Genomic DNA, 19924 nt, shown 5'->3' with positions numbered 1-19924 from the left:
CTGACCTTCCGCAGGCATTGCTTGATATTGGGATCCTTTTTATTGTCTTCGCCCCTTCCGGAATCCCTCCTAGGAACCCCAACATCCCCCCCACTATTCAAGAGAGAAGAGACCAGATCTGTGAAACCAGACCCATCTTTCCACAATGCAAGCGCCTGCAAGATGCTGCTGCACTGCAGGGATTTTCTATTACCTGATCTCCGCTCTTGCCTGGAAGAAGGCCTGACAACCCTCAGTGTACAACACGGCAACAAAAGCAACTGAACCTAGTTTTCAACCGAGCCTGGAGATGTCATCACTGAAAGATTAAGTGTAGATTTCCTATCCTTATCCTTATTTGAGATCTCAAATGATGAATGACAGGAGTTTTACATCATTACAAAGGGCAGTGCTTTTTGATTTAGTAGCGTTGAAAGTTAATATTTCTACTCTTTTACCATTTGTTATACTGAGGCATAGAAATGAAACAGCTTTCAATTTAACAAAGACCGAGTGTTATACCGACTAAGTTCAAATACTATCTTATCTTTGGATTTGCACAAGACATGAAAACTAAAGTTAGCTAGATTGGATTATCAATCAACATTATGGTCGACAAGACTCCTTGTAAATCTCGTTATATCATTTTTCCGTAAAAAAATATTGTAAGATTGCAAGTGTACTGAAAACTCCACAAGGAAGGGTGGAAATAATATAAAATGCTTAAACACCCACACTAGAGTTCATATACAATATAAGTGTGTAGATTAAAACTTTTTTTTTACTTTTAAAATCTTTAACTGGGTGGGTTTTTATCTCACCGCACTGTCATGCCTTTGGCCCTAGGTGAGGGTTTTCCCCAGTTTGGAGGCAAGTGTATCCCAATGTGAATTTCCAGTAGTGGATCTAGACCAAAATTTCAGGAAAAACGTTCAAATTTTTTTTACTGTACTTTCATACAATGTACAAAAAAAATTACCGTACTTTCATCCGATGTAAACAAGTTTCTTTTATCTTTCTGAAGGGTTATGGTCCTAAATCCCGCACAAGTCGTTACAAGATATGCACGCGGAGGGTTATACCCAAAGTTAATAAAACAACAATCGGTCATCACCAGAGCATGCGCGCAAGCTCTCATCGGCGCACGCAACGCAGTAACAACTAATACAAGTACGATAGTACAAATGGTAGGTGCTGCAGCCAATCAGCGTGCATCAGGCTCTGCCCAGACAACTCCCACGATGATCAGTCGTGCAGGAGACAAGAAGTACAAAAGGACAATGACGTGTAACCAATCAGGTTGCGTTGTTCACTGCTCCATGATCTCCACTCACAGCTGGTGAGATACTCGACAACAAGGACAACCTTCAGGCCACATGGCTCGAACCACTGTGCGCCAACATATTAATTCTTTGCAAACACTAACGTTCGTGTTAGATGAGATAAATCGGATATTCCATGATGGCCAGCCCATCTCCTTCTTCATACTCTTCGGCTATAAATACCAACCTTCAACCATAGGTTTAAGGGCCCACGACTTTATAGCCTAGTGACATCTTGAGGGTGAGATAAGGCTTTGGGACCAGTGGGTCCTAGGTTCGATTCCCACAAGGGGGGGTTTCCAATATTTATTGGGGTTTCCTCCTGAATTGGTGTATAGGCCTAATGCCTAGTGGAGATGGATATGATCGGGTGGTTCTGTTGATGGCATGGTGATACTCTAGTGGTCTGTCAGTGATCCAAATTTGCCGTTAAAAAAAACCATAGGTTTGAGGATCGTCTCTCTCACTCTTAACACACATTTGTTTATTGTTCTTAAACAATACTTATTCTCACGTTGGATGGTGGTTAGAAAGAGAACCCCCTACATCTTCTCCTTGTAACGAGTCTCACGGTGTATTGTTTTGCGGATTATACTTCAAGCCATTGATTGAGTAAAGATAAGGATTAACCTTCTTGACGAGCCCATTCCCACAAGGGTAAACCCCCGGTTTAGACTTGGTGTTTCTTCACTTTCATATCATTGTTAGCAATATTTGGACTTGGAGTTGGACCAATATGTAAGACCCTGGCACGTCTTAACCAAAAAGACGCAGCGGAAAATACGAACCTTAAAATTTATTACGTTATAAACATTATGACATACTTGAAAATCCCTTTTAAATGACTCTTTAACAACATTTACATTCTTGCATTCTCATTTAAGAAATAAAACATGACATACATTACTAACTACAAGACCACACGTTCCCGCACAATCTGGGTTATGACTCGATCTTCAACCGTTTACATTTCATGATGATGATCTGTGATTCTGTGTAACCTACAGTCAATACATACATTCATATCATTAGTACTTGATGACATTATACATAATCTAAACTTACATAATTAAACGACCACGTCGCATTCTTTCTATGTTTATTAATCCATTCGGATATCTCTCCAAATTCAATCCTTGCATCCCAGTATCAAAACTTCATAAGGCTAACAATAGCATACATGCACTTTCATTCTATTCTCAAAATAAATATGGTTAGAATCACTAATACTCATACATATTAAAACCATATATACAATTCTCATTCTTTCGTTTATACAAAATTCCAATTCATGCATCTACCCCTTCCTATGCATACACATACATACAACTTACATACTAACACATTCATACGTACAAATCCTAGTCCCTACATCCAAACATACAAAACACATACAAAAGCGCACGTGTAATAGTCCGTTTACTACATACAATTTAATATTTCTTGTATATATCTACTTGCGCACGAACAAACCTATTGTATCCTTTTCCATACTTAAATATGAATCCCATACCCACTCGTACCTTACACGACTATTTGCACGTACTACAAGCATATCATGTTTGTTCAGTTTGAGCCGCTTGGTTCAAGACCCATTTACCTTTTTCAGGTGTAATCCAAGTTATCATGCTAGTCATATACCCTCAATGGGTTTTGTATAATCGATACAAGTGAGTAATAACCCTTACAAGTGCTTAAATTCTCAACCTTGCTTATACATATGTATATTAAGACAGAACAGTGAAACAGCCGGGTCAGAATTCAGCACAGTTTTCAACACGGTCGCGTAGCATCTGGGCATCTTTATTACTTTACACATTTTGTATACTTAGGCATCCTTTTTCCCACAACTAAAACTTTATCCTTAATAAGTTAATCAATACATAAAAACCATTATTATATCATTTCTAATCCCTTCTAATGAGTATTTCACAACTCAATCCTTGTAAATAACATATTCCAAGTTTGACCCGTTTAGTCCTAATAAATGAGACCATTCATATTTAAACCATAAATAACCCGTTACGACATTATTTACCTTGGTATTTACCACTATATATCCATCCTTTCATGATTCCCTTTCCACTTATTTACAAAACTTCATTGCATAATAAGAAATTGAGTTCAAGAATCACTTACCTTAAGCATCTGTATTCGTGTTTGCTTCCTTGCCTTCTCTTGACCCGTTAGCCTTCCACGTTTAAGTCCATGCTAAGATGATTCCTATCCTTTCATGCCATCATGTCCACAACATTGTTAGTATGCATGTTCATCCATATCAAATTTCATTTTTAATTCGTAGTTATTTCGGTTTCGTTAGTAAATCATTCATTAACATGCATAATCTTATATGCATAATCACATGATTCCTCGTAATCTTACATTCATATTCATAAGGCTAACCATGCTACTAATATATTCGTTGACTTTTCAGAAAGCCAACGATCAAGAATACAAATTTCCAACTTTGGAACTTATATCCATATTGATATAGTAGACCATACTAGCGACACCATATACATTTCATACTCATGTTTTAGGACACATACAACCACATGATCAATTAACTACATCAAGCACATATATAACCAATTCAATACAAACTAATGCTCTCATGATCCTATAATTGTCAACCACATTCAAAGTTAGCAATTTAACATAATCTCAACATCATTCTCTATTAGTAAGTCCACAAGCTATACATTTAGTGCACATCCATTTCTAAATTACCATTAAGTAACTAGTCCGACACATGGTATGCACCACACTATTCAAGTGTGGAATACAAACTCCTAAAACATACTTTTACCAAAATCATTTCATCAACTAAATACCCACATGTATTCCATCCAAAACACATATCTCAATTCACCTCTTACCATTTATAATAGCTTAACCTATTTAATTTATTACTAGTTTGATTTTTATGTGATAACTTTCGTTCGTTAACTTAAAATAAAACTTAATATGCGGTTGTGTTTTATCTTTTGTCAATTTTTTCTTATAAATTATGTCGAAAACGAAGTTGTATTCGAAATATGATATATTTTTTGGTATCACAAGCTATATCGAGTGCCGACATCGTGACAAACGAAATCAGTATCACCCGAACAACATCAGTACTGTTATTGGTTTTCCTTTTCATGGTTTTCAAAACACGATTTTATTTTTGGGTAAATTACACTTTTCGTCCTTTATGTTTTTAGCGGGTTGCAATGAATAACCTTTAACTTCAATAATTACAGTTACAATCCTTTATTCGGAAAACACATTACACTTTTCGTCCTTTAGCACTAACCAAGTTAAAATTTTCAGTTATGTCTATCCACTTAAGGGTATTCTGGTCATTTCATGTTTTTATTTAAAATGTTCATTAATAAATAAAACCAAAAAATTGACATATATGTAACATCATTTTCCTCAATTCCCAAACCCTAAAACACCATAAACTTGTCTCTTCTCTCAGCCATCTCTCTCCCTCTTTCTCTCTATCTCTCTTCAACCAACCTCCACCACTACCATACGAACCGTCATACCAATTGATTTACAAAGAGCCACTGATTCCTTGACACCTGGACGGACGAGATCTTAATTCCCACAATCCCATTACAAGTATAACCCAAAGACGGAATTGGAGTATCCGCGAATACACCATCTTCCAAATCCATATATATTCTAAGAGCTTCACCAGCAAATGTATCAATTATACTCTTTAAATAACTAAGCAGTTCATCATCAAGAGTAACTTCACAGTTTTGATTGATTACTTTGTCGCAAGCAGCCAAGACTATTTCCGAAGTACCTTTACAGTGAGCTCGTACACCACCTTCTGGAAGCTCCAACACCACCCCCATTTGCTTCTTCGTAGAATTAAATAGTTCGACTCTGATGACTTTTGTTGACTCACGTTCGGCTTGAAAGTCTCCACCAAGTGACAACCCGAATTCCAATATCGCTGTGTCGGTTGGTGACCCGAGTATCTCATTCTTTCCTTCTTTATTAACCACAACCTCGCCACCTATATTCGTAAATATGGAGTGCACAAGAATCTTTTTAGCACTTTCATGGATGCCATTGCTGACATTCAAACACATCCAGGGTTTTCTGGTCATTTGTTAAGGTTTCAAGAATTATGATGTTGGTTGAAGAGAGATAGAGAGAAAGAGGGAGAGAGATGGCTGAGAGAAGATGTTTATGGTGTTTTAGGGTTTGGGAATTGGGGAAGATGATGTTACATATATGTCAATTTTTTGGTTTTATTTATTAATGAACATTTTAAATTTAAACATGAAATGAGCAGAATACCCTTAAGTGGATAGACATAACTGAAAACTTTAACTTGGTTAGTGCTAAAGGACGAAGGCATAATGCGTTTTTCAAATAAAGGTTATGACTGCACTTATCGAAATTAAATACTATCTATTGTAACCTGCTACAAACATAAATGACGAAAAATGTAATTTACCCTTTATTTTTTTGGGTTGTATTAGAGAAGTAACGCAACAATTTTATTTTATATAACGAGAGGGCTAAAGTTGTAGAAAAACAATATCAAACAGAAGAGAAACAAACCCAAATACAAAAGAAAGGGTTTACAGTTGTAGAACAACAACAAGAAGGGTTTAGTAGGCCGCCGATTTTGCTGTGTTCACCACCACCACCGCCGCCGCCGCCATGGAACCCGACAACCATTCAGACTCAGACTTATGCACCTCAATCCTCACCAAATTCAGCACCTCCACAGACCCACAACACCACCACCTCTGTTCCATCATCGGCGACATATCTCAAAGCCTCAAAGACCTCAACCACCCTCTTACACCGCTCGCATACTTTGGGGCAACGTGCACTTCACTTGACAAACTTTTGTCTTCTGACCCTAACCCACCTTCCCACCATGTGGATGCTCTTATTACTATCCTCTCCATGGTTGTTCCGATCATATCTCCTGCTGTTATTAGGAAGCAGTCAGATTATGTTTCGGGTTTGGTTATTCGGGTTATTGGGTTACATGATGTGGGTGATGGTGTTGTGGTTTCTGGGTTGAAGTGTGTTTCGCATTTGTTGGTTGTTGGTAACCGGACTACCTGGTCAGATGTTTCTCATTTGTTTGGTGTTGTTCTCGGGTTCGTTGCCGATTCGCGTCTTAAGGTAGTTTTGATTATCTTTTTAGCTGAATTAGGGAGTGTTATTGCTGTTTATTGTTGCAAGATTAATTAGTGTTTGTTTAGAAAGATTAGTATATTAACCTCTAATGCTTTATTTACTGGCCCTGCTCATGAGTGTTATTGATTACATGGTTTTAAAAAACGGTTGAGGCATGCGCCTCGAGCCGCACCTCAAGGCGAAATGCCCAAAAAACGATTCCGAGGCACGCCTCAGGGGGTTTCTATTGTACGTGCGCCTTAGAGGGGCTGAGGCGCTAAAAAGGCTGCGCCTCAGGGGTTTCTAATATTTGTTTTTGATGTTTTTGACTTTTTTGTGTTAATTTCAAGCAATTTATGTTTTTTCATGTGTGTTTTTGATGAATTTGATGATGAATTTAGTTAGTATTATTATTTTTACAAGATATATAATTTTTATATCTCGGGCTTACGCCTCGTGAGGCGAAGAGAAACTCCTCGAAACTCGTTTCCGTTTTTTTAAACCTTGATTCATAGTTGTTAATAGCGAATAGCCACAGATAGCGACAAGGGACCTATATGCTACGTAGCGAATAGCGACCGCTATTTTATAAATAGCGATACACTAGAAAAAAAAATTGAAAATTTTTATATGTATATTACATCAAAATACCCTTGTATATATGCTATTTTACATGTATATTTAACAAAAACCTATAAATCCAGCTATTTTATAGCTATATCTAATTGCTATTTACATCAAAAAAAAAAAAAAAAACTAACTGTCGCTATTCACGCTATTGGTCGGCTGGTCGCTATGACCCAAATAGCGACACTTGGTTGCTTCGCTACATAGCGCGCTATAGCGGTCGCTATAACCGCTATTGACAACTATGCCTTGATTGCTTACGTTGATGACGGTCGAAGACCGACACTAGGACTAAGTCTTGTGAACTTTGAAGATTTTCAAGTAACCTCATCATTCATGTGCTGTAGATATGTTGCCATAGGCACAAGGGGCAAAAAAAGCAGGGGCTTTTCTAAGTGAGACACATAGAATAAAAATATCATTTTTAGGGTTTCTAGACTTTTATTAGGGCTTGTTTAGGTTGTTTTTGGTTGATTCCAGGCTTGTTTAGAGGTATTAGACATGTTGTCATGTTCAACCTGGTCCAGATGATTTTTGGCTAGAAATACGCCTGATCGCCTGAAATTGCGTTTGTTCAATATTATTTTTTGTTTTTGACTTTCACGTTTATGACCTTTTATTTTGTATTCGATAATGTGATATAGGTAAGAAGACATGCACATGTTTGTCTCCGCGATGTCATGCAAGGCTTCCAAGATACGCCAGTGCTGTCACCTGCTAGTGAAGCCATTGCAAGCACCTTCGAGCGGTTTCTTCTGCTTGCCGGTGGGTCAAACCCAAACCCAAACCCTAAAGAAGGTTCTAGAGCTCAGGAGGTCTTATACGTGTTGGATTCACTGAAAGATACTCTCCCGCTTATGTCCATCAAGTTCTCAACAAAGATTCTTAATTACTTCAAATCCCTTTTAGCACTGCACCAATCTGCAGCCACCCGACGGATTACCGACGCTTTGTATCTACTTTGTCTTCAACCAACCGTCGATGTATCTCCTGAAGCATTGGTTGATTTGTTATGCTCGTTAGCTACCTCGGTCTCTTCAAATGAGATGACCGGTGACAACTTGACTTTCACCGCTAGACTCTTAGATTCCGGGATGAAGAAAGTTTTTTCTCTTAACCGTCAAGCATGTGTGGTCAAGCTTCCAGTTGTTTTCAGTGCATTCAAAGGTTTGTTAAATTCGAGTCATAGAACATTAGAACGTTAGAACATTAGAACCCTTTTATCTTGGATTTAACATTTACGTAACTGTGTTTCTGACTTTGGGGTGACAGATATCTTAGCTTCTGAACACGAGGAGCCTTTATCGGTTGCAATGGAGGCATTAAAGAGCTTAATACATACATGCATTGACGAGAGCTTGATCAAACAGGGTGTGGATCAGATTACGGCAAGTGGGAGTGTGAGAAAATCCGCACCAACAATTATCGAGAAACTTTGTGCAACTGTTGAAAGTTTACTTGATTATAGCTTTGCTGCCGTTTGGGACATGTCATTTCAAGTTGTGGCCGCAATGTTTGATAAACTCGGTAACTAATCCCAGCTTTGTTCTCGATTTTTATGTAAAAAAGATGGATGCGAGTCAACTAAAGCGTTGACCTTACGTTTTCAGGTGAGTTCAGTTCATGTTTCCTAAAAGGTACCCTTAAGAGCTTGGACGGTATACAAAAGCTCCCAGATGAAGATTTCCTTTACAGGAAACAGGTGAGTTCTGTATGTGAATAATGTTTTCGTTTAGAGTAAATTGCCTTTTTCGTCCCTGAGGTTTCGCCAGTTTTGCGATTTTCGTCCAATGGTTTATTTTTCCGTATCTGGTTCCAAAAGGTTTGAAATCTTGTCATTTTTATCCGGCTCGTTAACTCCATTTATTTTCCCCTGTTAAGTCAGGGGTATTATCGTCTTTTTGGTTAACTTAAAGGGAAATTCGGTCCTTTTCACTTTATGTACAAGCATTTAAAGTACCCCTGACCGAATCCGTTAGACCGAATTGCCCTTTAAGTTAACAAAAAAGACAGAAATACCCCTGACTTAACACAGAAAAAATGGACGGAGTTAACGAGCCGGATGAAAATGTCAAGATTTCAAACCTTTTTGGTCCAGATGCAGAAAAACAAACTTTTAGACGAAAGTCGCAAAACTGACCAAACCTCAGGGACGAAATAGGCATTCCACTGTTTCTTTTTTTTGTTATTATCAGCGCGTTAAGGTACTACCTGTTTCTTTGCAGTTGCATGATTGCGTGGGTGTAGCTGTAGTTGCATTAGGGCCCGAAACATTCTTAAAGTTTCTACCTTTAAACGTAGAAGCTCAAGATCTCTCTGACGTCAACGTATGGCTCTTCCCTATCTTGAAGCAGAATATAGTCGGTGCTCGTTTAAGCTTTTTTAACGAGTCTTTATTGGACAATATTAAAGTATTGAAGCTGAAATCCGCAAAGGTACAAGTGTTTTTATACTTTTTGGTCTTTTTCTTCTATATGACTATATCCAGTGTATTTACATGCTTACTTGTAACAGCATGAGCAAGAAGGTCGTATTCATTCCGCCAGGAGTCTTGACGGACTTGCATATTCTTTATGGTCGTTATTGCCGTCATTTTGCAACTATCCTGTCGATACTGCCGAGAGTTTTAAGGATCTAGAAAAAGTATTATGCCATACTCTTCGCGAAGAAGCCGATTTCCGTGGAGTAATATGCTCCAGTCTGCAGATTCTCGTTCAACAAAATAAAAAAATAACGAAAGGCGAATATGAACCTATTGGTAAAGTCAGCATTAGTCAACAGCGAGCAGTTTCCCTCTACACTCCAGAAGTTGCGACGTGTAATCTGGATGTGTTAAGATCCTCCGCACGTGAGATTTTGTCCACACTATCGGGAGTTTTCGTCAAATCTACCAAAGACGACGGTGGATCTTTGCAGGTGGCAAATTTGAGTTGCATATATTTGGTTTTTTGATGTCTTGTATTTATAAAATCCGTCTCATTAGTTCGTTAAAATGTTAAATTTCCATTTTGTAGAGAACGATTGGTGAGTTTGCATCTATTGCTGACAAAAGTGTCGTCTCGAGGTTATTTAAGAGCACAATGTCGAAATTACTAAAGGTGACACAGGAAGCTGGCAAAATACAAAATACCAAAGGTTCTAGTTCTATGGAAATCGACAACTCGTCAAATGAACCTTCACTGTCACAAACACGGTAAGCTTCTTTATATAAATTAAAATTTTAACCTTTAATAATCAATTTGGTTTGAATGTTTTTAGCATACGCTTGTTTTTCATTTACAGGGCAAAGCTATATGACTTGGGAGTTGCGCTTTTACCGGGATTTGGTACAGAGGAGGTTGATCTTTTATATGCTGCGGTTCAACCTGCATTGAAGGTTAGTAATTGACTAATTTCACGAGTCTAGTTGCTAAACGTTTTTTCCGTTCAGTTTGATGAGTAAAGTTAACATAAGTGATGTACATATGATTGAAGGATACCGAAAGTTTGATTCAAAAGAAGGCTTACAAAGTTCTCTCAACAATCCTCGAGGTATCTTTTTTTTTTTTTTTTTGCATTATATGGTCTTTCTTTCTGTCGATTTTTTTTTTAAATTGGCGTTGTACTCTAATAGGTAAGGGTGTGCATAGTTCGGTTTTTGAAAATCGTTCGGCTTCAGTTTGTTTGGTTTTAGCAACGGTTCGGTTCGGTTTTTGGAACAAATTTACGTAAGATTCAAAAATAAAAAGTATTATCCAAGGTTTAAGAATTTTTCTTAGATGTTTACATTTAAGTTTTTATATTTAACCTTTTTAATTAATATTGTTCACATAAATCTAACATTCTAATCTATTTTTATTATTATCCAAAGTTTATATTAAAGACATTTTCTTTTATAATTGCTAATCATTTAGTTTTTATGTTGAATTTTGTAGGAAATGGATGAATCATTTCAAAGATAAATAAACATGCTAATGTATTTATTATAAATACTTTACATTCAAGAATAAAGTTGATAATTCCTAAATCAATATATAACAAATCTTAAGAAAATGATTTTTAAGGTTATTCGGTTCGGATCGTTTTTTTTTCCGGTTTTCATAAAATGCAAAAATGTAACTGAACCGTAAATTTTGGTTCAGTTTTCTGTGCGGTTCGGTTAAATTGGTATTTTTCGGTTTTTTGTTCACATTTACTAATAGGCACCAAGTTTCGTTTTTATTGAAGCTAAACTACTCAAACCACTGGAATAGCCTTGTCATTATTATTTAAACCTTAAGTTTTTTTTCGGACAGCACGATGACAGTTTCATAGCAAGAAAGTTTGAAGAGTTGCTCAAGCTGATGTTTGAAGTGATGCATTCGTGTCATTTTTCAGCCAAACGGCACAGACTAGACTGTTTATATTATTTGATCGCGCATGTCTCAAAGGTAACAAGCAACATAAACTTCATTTAGTCAAGAGTTCACACTTGTATGCATAAACTCGAGACAAGATGCGATAAAAGCCTCGTTTTGCAGGATGAATCAGAACATATGAAACGTGAAATCGTTGCTTCTTTCTTGACCGAAATTATACTCGGCCTTAAAGAGGTACTATACAAGTCATGTTGGATTTTTTTGGGAATTATTTTTTTCATTAGAGTAAACTTTCGTTTTGCTCCCTGTGGTTTGGTCACTTTATCGGTTTTGCCCCAAACCTTTCAAAATAGCCATTTTACTCCCTGATCTATGAAGCTTATCTCTATTTCACTCCCTGCCCCTAACGCCATCCAATTCAACTGTTAAATCCTGGTTGCCCTTCACATGAGGGGCATTTTAGTGTTTTCCCATCCCATGTATTTAACAGTTGAATTGGATGGCGTTAGGGGCGGGGAGTAAAATAGAGATAAGCTTCATAGATCAGGGAGTAAAATGTCTATTTTGAAAGGTTTGGAGCAAAACCGTTAAAGTGACCAAACCACAGGGAGCAAAACGGAAGTTTACTCTTTTCATTAAATCTGAATCTATGGTTTGCAGTCTAACAAGAAAACGAGAAATAGAGCGTATGAGATTATCGTCCAAATAGGCCATGCCTGCGTGGATGAAGACAAGGGTGGAAACAAGGAGAACTTGTATAACTTTTTCAACATGGTACGGAAGCGTCCTGAAAAAGACATTTTGGTTGCGTTAATTATCGAGAAGTAACATTCAGTTTGCTTGCTATATTTTGTATAGGTGGCTGGTGGTCTTGCGGGCGAGACACCGCACATGATCAGTGCAGCAGTGAAGGGCATGGCTCGTCTGACATACGAGTTCAACGATCTTCTATCGAATGCGTTTAATGTTCTTCCATCTACGTTTCTCCTTCTTCAGAGAAAGAGCAGAGAAATAAATAAAGTAAGTTTTTTTTAAAAATAAATTTTATTTTCTCTTCAAGAGTCTAATTTCTTATTGCTGCAGGCAAGTTTAGGTTTTCTAAAGGTGTTGGTTGCCAAGTCACAAGCCGAAGGGTTGCAAACGCATATGCGGGACATGGTGGAGGTGTTGCTGAGCTGGCAAAGCAGCAACAAGAATCATTTCAAAGCGAAGGTTTGTTCGACTCATTTACCGTGTATTACATTACAAGTATTTTGTTTTCGTCAAGTGAAAGCTAATTGTTATCGGAATAACCACCTACAGGTGAAGCAGCTCCTAGAAATGCTTGTAAAAAAATGCGGGCTTGATGCTGTTAAGGAAGCAATGCCTGAAGAACATATGAAGCTGCTCACAAATATACGAAAGGTTTGTTGTTTACGGTTCAATATATATATATATATATATATAGGGTAAGGTTCATGCGAGAACCAATGTGAACACAACCTAAAATAGCTAAAAAAACCTACCCCCCCCCCCCCCAAAGCTAAAATGCTAAAAACTAAACCCCCAAAAAATCTAAAAAAATCTAATTTTTTTTTTTTAATATTTTTTATGTTAAAATCGCTACTTTTAGTAGCCAAATATTATTTTTTTTTAAATTAAAATTTTTTTTTGGCTACTAAAAGTAGCGATTTATTATATAAAAAATATTAAAAAAAAAAATTTGTGTGTTTTTTAGCTATTTTTAGGCATTTTTGGCTGTGTTCACATTGGTTCTCGCGATTCTTGCAATAAAGGGTGGTTCCTAATGGATCTTTGTCCTATATATATATATATATATTTTGTTAGTTTAAACTGAATAATACAAGTAACGAGTTACTGTTGGAGTGCAGATAAATGAACGAAAAGAGCGAAAACATTCCGCTAACACTGAGGAAACCAAATCTCGTCTAACGAAAGCAACTACCTCAAGGTTCTGTTCGCTTTCGCTTTAACGCATCTTACAAATACTCGACTACATTATTATCGTTAATTAATTAAATTATACTTTTGGCTCTTGATCAGGTTGAGCAGATGGAATCATACGAAAATATTCTCTGATTTCGGTGATGATGACGAAACTGAAGATATGCTCAACTCCAAAAAGTCTTCGATCAAGTAAGTTCTTTGATACAACTATACAAGTATTTATTTATTTATTTATTTTACAGTAGAGAGAGATACACATATTAAATTTAAATGTATATGTATAATGTGCAGGTCGAAGAGAGCAAGGAAGAGGTTGGCAGAAGACAGTTATGAACAGCTAGATGACGAACCACTTGACCTGCTTGACCGTGAAAAGACAAGATCGTCCCTTAGATCTTCCGACAGTCTGAAAAGGAAGCTACAGGCTGACGACGAGCCAGAGATAGATGCTGATGGAAGACTGATCATTTCGGAGGAGGACAAACGAGAGGTTAGGACGGAAAACGGGTCAGACACTGACGTGAGGAGTGTAGCAGCATCTAGAAAAACAGAAAAACGGAGGAAAACAATGGGTCAGTCTGGCTGGGCGTATACGGGTTCAGAGTACTCTAGCAAGAAGGCAGGTGGAGATTTGAAGAGGAAGGGGAAGTTTGAGCCGTATGCGTATTGGCCACTGGACCGCAAGATGGTTAGCCGAAGGCCGGAGCATCGGGCGGCTGCTAGGAAGGGCATGTCTAGTGTGGTTAAGAGGATGGAGGGGCAGACTGTCTCAAATGCTTTAGCCATGAAAACAACGAAAAAAATAAAAAAGAAAAGCCACAAGAAACATGGTTAAGAGGATCATCATCATCACATTTTCTATTTAAATTTTGTATATCATATTACTTCTGGATGTATACTGAAAATTGAGAGTGCAGCCTTTTTTTTGGTGTTGTGAGATTGGCGATAAATCTACAAGTATTTATGAAACATTTATTTTTATACATGCATACTTTATGCTCTTTATCTATTATATTATATTATTACTCATCTTGTGTTTATAAACATTTGAATTAACATATGATATTACTACTCATCTTTTTTATTGTTATTTATAATAAAAAGAAGATAAAAATTAAAACTTTGAAATTGTATGGATTTACCCTCGAAAGGGAGCCCTTCTAGAAATTCTCGACGGTCAAGGGAGACCCAAGTTCAAGGAGGGGGTTTGGAAATAGTTTTCAATCAGCAATTGACGCGTCTCAGTTATTACCTCATTAGCTGGGTCATTGCCCCAAGCGCAAAGATACTTTTTGTAGCCCCCCAATCCTTTTTTTATACACCCCCGTCTCTACATCCTCACATATTCTACCTCTGATGTGGGATCTTCTCAGGATTAAATTCCTATACAAGACTACCACCGGTACCCACTTTTTCCATTTTTTGATATTGATACCAGTCTGGTACCATGCTCATACCTACTGTTAGTTGTGGTTTAAAAACCAATAACTCGAGGATGATTTTTTTGAAACTGAAATCTAAGGAAGTTAAGCATTTGAGGATGGCTTATTTCATATGTTTGTTATGTGTCAATTTTACTGGGCTAATTCTAAGCCTATCTAGAATGGAAAGTGATATAGAAGATAGTAGTGGTGTTTATTGGTTGTTTCTTTAGGGATTGTTTTAACACCCAATTTGTGTTGTAATACCTTTTTTTTGTTTAAATCTTCTTTTTAAGCTAATAGAGATTAACGTTACGTCTTACTAAAAACGTATTTATCACCTCTTAACTTCTCACTACCAGTCTTGGTTATGATCGCTATAGCAATTGTTGAATAAGGTAAAGATCACCTATGCTTATCTTTTATAATACGTCGAAAGATATCATCAATACAAAATCTTATTAAGAAGGTAATAATCACCTTTTCAAAATTTTCACTCGTAGGATAGGATGCTAGTCACCCTCAAAATCTCAATAAACAGATTAAAGAATGGGGTCTAAAGGATTATTTATATATATAGGATTAGGTTAACGTACAAATGCCCTTATCGTACAATACGTACGCGTCAATCTCAGCCGTCAGATCTTCATCCCGCAATGAAATCGCATGTTGGTTTTTTGTAACAATTTCGCATGTTTTTTTTTAACATGCGATTTCATCAAAATTATCACATGCGAAATTTTTACAAAAAAACAACATGCTATTTCATCAAAATTATCACATGCTACAAAAAACCAACATGCGATTTCATCAAAAATTATCACATGCGAAATTGTTACAAAAAAACCAACATGCGATTTCAATGCGGGATGAAAGATTTGACGGCTGAGATTGACGCGTACGTATTGTACGATAAGGGCATTTGTACAGTACACTTTCTATATATATATAGGAGAAGGATCCCTTAGGAACCACCCTTTATTGCGAGAACCGCGAGAACCAATGTGAACACAACCAAAAATACCTAAAAATAGCTAAAAAAACACACAAAAAATTTTTTTTAAACATTTTTAAAAAAAAAATCGCTACTTTTACTAGCCAAAAAAAAAAATTTAATTTTTTTTTGCTACTAAAAGTAGCGATTTTAATGTAAAAATACTAATTTTTTTTGTGTTTTTTGATTTTTTAGATTTTTTAGGTTTTTTGGGGGTTTAGTTTTTAGCATTTTAGCTTGGAGGGGGGGGGGGGTGGGGGGATTAGGTTTTTGGGGGGTGGGGTGGGGGGGGGGGGGTTAGGTTTTTTTTAGGTTTTTTTGGGGGGTTTAGTTTTTAGCATTTAGCTTGGTGGGTGGGGGGGTTAGGTTTTTTTAGCTATTTTAGGTTGTGTTCACATTGGTTATCGCAATAAAGGTGGTTCTCGCATGAACCTTACCCTATATATATATATATATATATATAGGGGAGGGTTATCTTGAGAACGCTAAATATTGCGAGAACCGTGAGAACGAATGAAAAAACCAATTAAAACCAATTTTTTTTAATACAAACCTCATTGTAATTAAGATACAACATCAAAAAAAGAATTTACAACATCAAATAATTCATTTCTCCTTTCAAAATCACTCTTTTTAGATTTTTTACACATGTGTAAATATAACAGATTTACACATGTGTAAATAGCAAACTTACACATGTGTAAATTTTCTTTATTTACGAATTCACGTAAATTTAAACGTGTAAATTAAATTTTTAACATTGTATTCTAATAATAATGATAAGTGTAGAATTTTTTTTTTAAATTTGAATTGTTTTTGACCAAGTTCTAGCGGTTTTTTCATTTGTTCTCACGGTTCTCACAATATTTAGCGTTCTCATTTAAACCTTCCCCTATATATATATATATATATATATATATATATATATATATATATATATATATTCAACTTTTTAATAAAGGGGCATAAATATTTTTTTTACCAAATAACAAATAAATCTACTAGCAATTAGTTTAATACAGGGGCATAAATATTTTTTTTTTACAAAATAACAAATAAATCTACTAGCATTTAGTGTCAAAGATATAAAAAACAATAAGGTTCAAATGTTTAGTTTCCTTGAGCAAATTTATAACTCATAAGTATACCACATAGATAAAATTAGAGGTGTAAAGAAAAACCAGTTTGACCCGAACCAGTTTGGACTCAATCCAATCCGTCAGTTCAAAGTCTCGTTCTCGGAAACTGGTTTGGCCCCGATCCGATTTGAAAACAAGTCAAAATCTGTTTTTTTTTTTGGGTCCCAAACTAGTTTGAACCAGTTCAAACGTTTTGCCTCCTAAACCGATTTATAACCTGAAAATAATAATATGTAAAATTCTAGGTGTTAAGACATTCTATTATTTTCTATTACATTTATATTATTTACATATTATATATTTATAATTTGTTTACTGAAGTTTATTAACGATTTTTTTAAACATCAAACTAATTTATTGGTTTCTTTTATCGATATTAATTTGTCTAATATTTTGTTTTTATATACCTAAAAATACTTTTTAGTTTGAGTAGTTTTAAAAAATCCGTTATAATTATATATAACTAGTATTAAGCACCTCCCGCGTTGCGGCAGGGGCTAGCACTAATTTCACACTAGTGCCAGTGACCACAGACACTGAAGTTGCGGCGTGTTAATGCGAAGAACTTAAACTGAAACGTAAAACATAGAATAAAATAACTAAGTTGATCTAGGACTCGCACGTTACGATGAACTCGCGTCTATTTTTTCCCGTTTGACAGGTTCATCATCATCTATATTTAATATATATCATTACTACTATACAAACCATAATGCATACATTACAACAACCATTGCATCAATATGTTGCAAATTATATTTATACAAGATTTTGGCTAAATTAATTAGATTATTATAAATAATAATAATTTACAAATAAAACAATACTACTTTGAATGAATCAAACCGATTGAATATGGTAAGATAATGAAACCATTATTTGATTAGGGTACAACCACTTAAGCACAATTTACAACCATACATGCATACAAAACAAAATGAATTTGGTAACGTAATGAAACCACTATTTGATTAAGATACAAGCACTTAAGCACAATTTACAACCAAACAATATAAATATACAATAACACCTTGCAAGACAAACCCTTAATGCACAACTAACAACTTACTAATGCCCTAAGTTGTTGCAAATTAATAGTATATAAATTATAAAAATATATCAGATATTAGAATAAATTTATTTTAAAAGAATTTGTGTTTTATTTATACTTTATATAAAAAGTAATTTATCTTGTCATTATTATTTACTTTATAAAAATATTAAAATCAGAATTTTTTATAAAATATATTTAAAACTATTTTTTATATATATAAATATATAATTATTAACAAATAATAATGTTTTTGCAAAAAAAAAAAAATCTACTATATATATAACAATATTTTTGCACAAATCAACTTTTATGTTATATATAATATTTTTACACACATCAACCTTTATGTTATAAAAGACCAAGCATGTGAGGTAACTTAACTGAGTTTTTGGACGACATTAGTTGTAAAGGTTATAGAATGTAATAAAACATGAACATAAAGGTTCAGTTTGGCCGATTTCATAATGAAATGTATGAAATGTAGGTATAATATAAAGGTTTTTTTGTAATTTTGTTTTTATTTTATCCAAATCCTACTTCAGAAAAAACAAAATCTTTAAACCAATTAAGGAGATGTAAAGAACTTTAATAATTAATTAATTAATTAATGCCTGTTGTCTAGTCCAAAAGTGTAATGCGCTCATCTAGTGATCTCCATCTTTCTATCCTTAAATAAATAGTTGCAAGTTGAGACTTGTAGAGTGGCCACAATGTATGTACACTTTATGAAAGCTACAATCTTTACATCACTAAATCAATCCGATCCGACATGGTGCATGTTTATCTTTTTATATCTAATCAAACAATTCGCGGCAACCTTTTGGACGTCGTGTTCATTATCACATCGTTGGTAGGTAACAAGTCTACTGGCTCGACATCCGGATTGCCCTACACCACAAGATATCATGGCGTAAGTAAAATACAGATCATAACTTTCGTATCTAATATTAGAGAAAGTGAAGACAATGATGATAAAACTCACCTGGTAGTTGGTACTATTAACTGTATCGTGGCAAAATTGCATCTTTTCTTCTTCACTGATTGAGGAGGCTTTATTGCTTTTGATGTTACACAACTAATTTATGAAAGTGGCAAGCTTTTCGGTCTCCATAACGTGTCCTTTCCTTTTATCCTTTTATATTTTGTTTTCTTTTTAAAAATCCAAAATGTCATCACTTGGAAGCAGGGGCGGACGGGGGGGGGGGGGGGGGGGGGGGGGGGGTTGGTCCTTTGAACAAAAAAATAGTGTGTTTTATATGCAAAAATCCTGATCACACCCCTTGATAAGTTTGTTGAAGCCCTCGTTTGCACCCCAGAAAATAATTTCTAGGTCTTTACTCTTTTGTGAAAGGAGCAGCATAAACCAATTGAATGAATCGAACCTTCAAGTATTCTTGCTAGAGATGGGGCATCGGAACCGGGTACTACCCGTACCCGGGGACTGATAACAGTGAGTGGAACCGGGTACAATGAAGAACCGGGTCCGGGTTGAACCCGGGTAGAAGTCAAAAAAAGTGTAACCGATGTAACCGATTACGGGTATTGTCAAACCGGGTTCGAGTATTGGTTGAAATCGGGTAGGTCGGGTACTGTCAAGAACCGGTTCTGTCGTGTATTTGAAATCAAAAAGCTGCAGAACACTGTTTGGAACCGGTCCCAACGGCTATAAGACCGTTGGAAACCGATTTAATATTAAAAAAAATCGGTTTTTTTTCCTATAAAACTTCCAATTTTTACCCTTTACTCCCATTATTACCCAAGTTCTTCATTACCTTCAATTACTACTCCAAAAATTCATCAAACGAAGAGAGAATGGCATGCAATGACGAAGTTGTGATGGTTTTGGAAACCAAATGAAACCCGACTATTTGGAAGCACTTCGACTTGTGTTTGATACCGACAGCCATGAGATGGCAAGGGTTGTGGAAAGTTTATGAAAGCGGCCGCCAACTCGACTCT

The 19924-nt window shown here is 35.8% G+C and overlaps 1 protein-coding gene and 1 non-coding gene across 2 annotated transcripts; one reads left to right on the top strand and one right to left on the bottom strand.

Moving 5' to 3' along the window:
- The first annotated feature begins 5816 nt into the window (after positions 1–5816).
- LOC110879947 (RRP12-like protein) lies at positions 5817–14346 on the top strand. Its single transcript, XM_022128497.2, has 18 exons — positions 5817–6452; positions 7718–8240; positions 8346–8600; positions 8684–8775; positions 9299–9508; positions 9588–9989; positions 10088–10266; positions 10356–10449; positions 10548–10604; positions 11348–11482; positions 11573–11644; positions 12071–12184; positions 12269–12430; positions 12494–12622; positions 12713–12814; positions 13282–13361; positions 13454–13546; positions 13649–14346. Exons 1-18 carry the CDS (start codon positions 5976–5978, stop codon positions 14190–14192), a joined length of 3720 nt encoding a protein of 1239 aa, XP_021984189.1. The 5' UTR covers positions 5817–5975; the 3' UTR covers positions 14193–14346.
- A 145-nt stretch (positions 14347–14491) lies between these two features.
- Positions 14492–14644, bottom strand: LOC118482473. The gene has a single exon (XR_004868508.1). It is a non-coding gene; the product is annotated as a U4 spliceosomal RNA (small nuclear RNA).
- Between the last annotated feature and the right edge of the window lie 5280 nt (positions 14645–19924).

The sequence above is a fragment of the Helianthus annuus genome, chromosome 9, assembly GCF_002127325.2.
Source record: "Helianthus annuus cultivar XRQ/B chromosome 9, HanXRQr2.0-SUNRISE, whole genome shotgun sequence".
NCBI lineage: Eukaryota > Viridiplantae > Streptophyta > Magnoliopsida > Asterales > Asteraceae > Helianthus > Helianthus annuus.
The sequence above is the reverse complement of the archived record's forward strand: the minus strand, read 5'-3'. Positions and strand labels throughout refer to the sequence as shown.

Coding starts and splice junctions, on each gene's coding strand:
- LOC110879947 (XM_022128497.2), top strand. CDS start 5,976: ATGGAACCCGACAACCATTCAGACTCAGACTTATGCACCTCAATCCTC. Junction 10,267..10,355: donor CCTTCACTGTCACAAACACG/GTAAGCTTCTTT, acceptor TTTCATTTACAG/GGCAAAGCTATATGACTTGG. Junction 12,431..12,493: donor AGAGCAGAGAAATAAATAAA/GTAAGTTTTTTT, acceptor TTATTGCTGCAG/GCAAGTTTAGGTTTTCTAAA.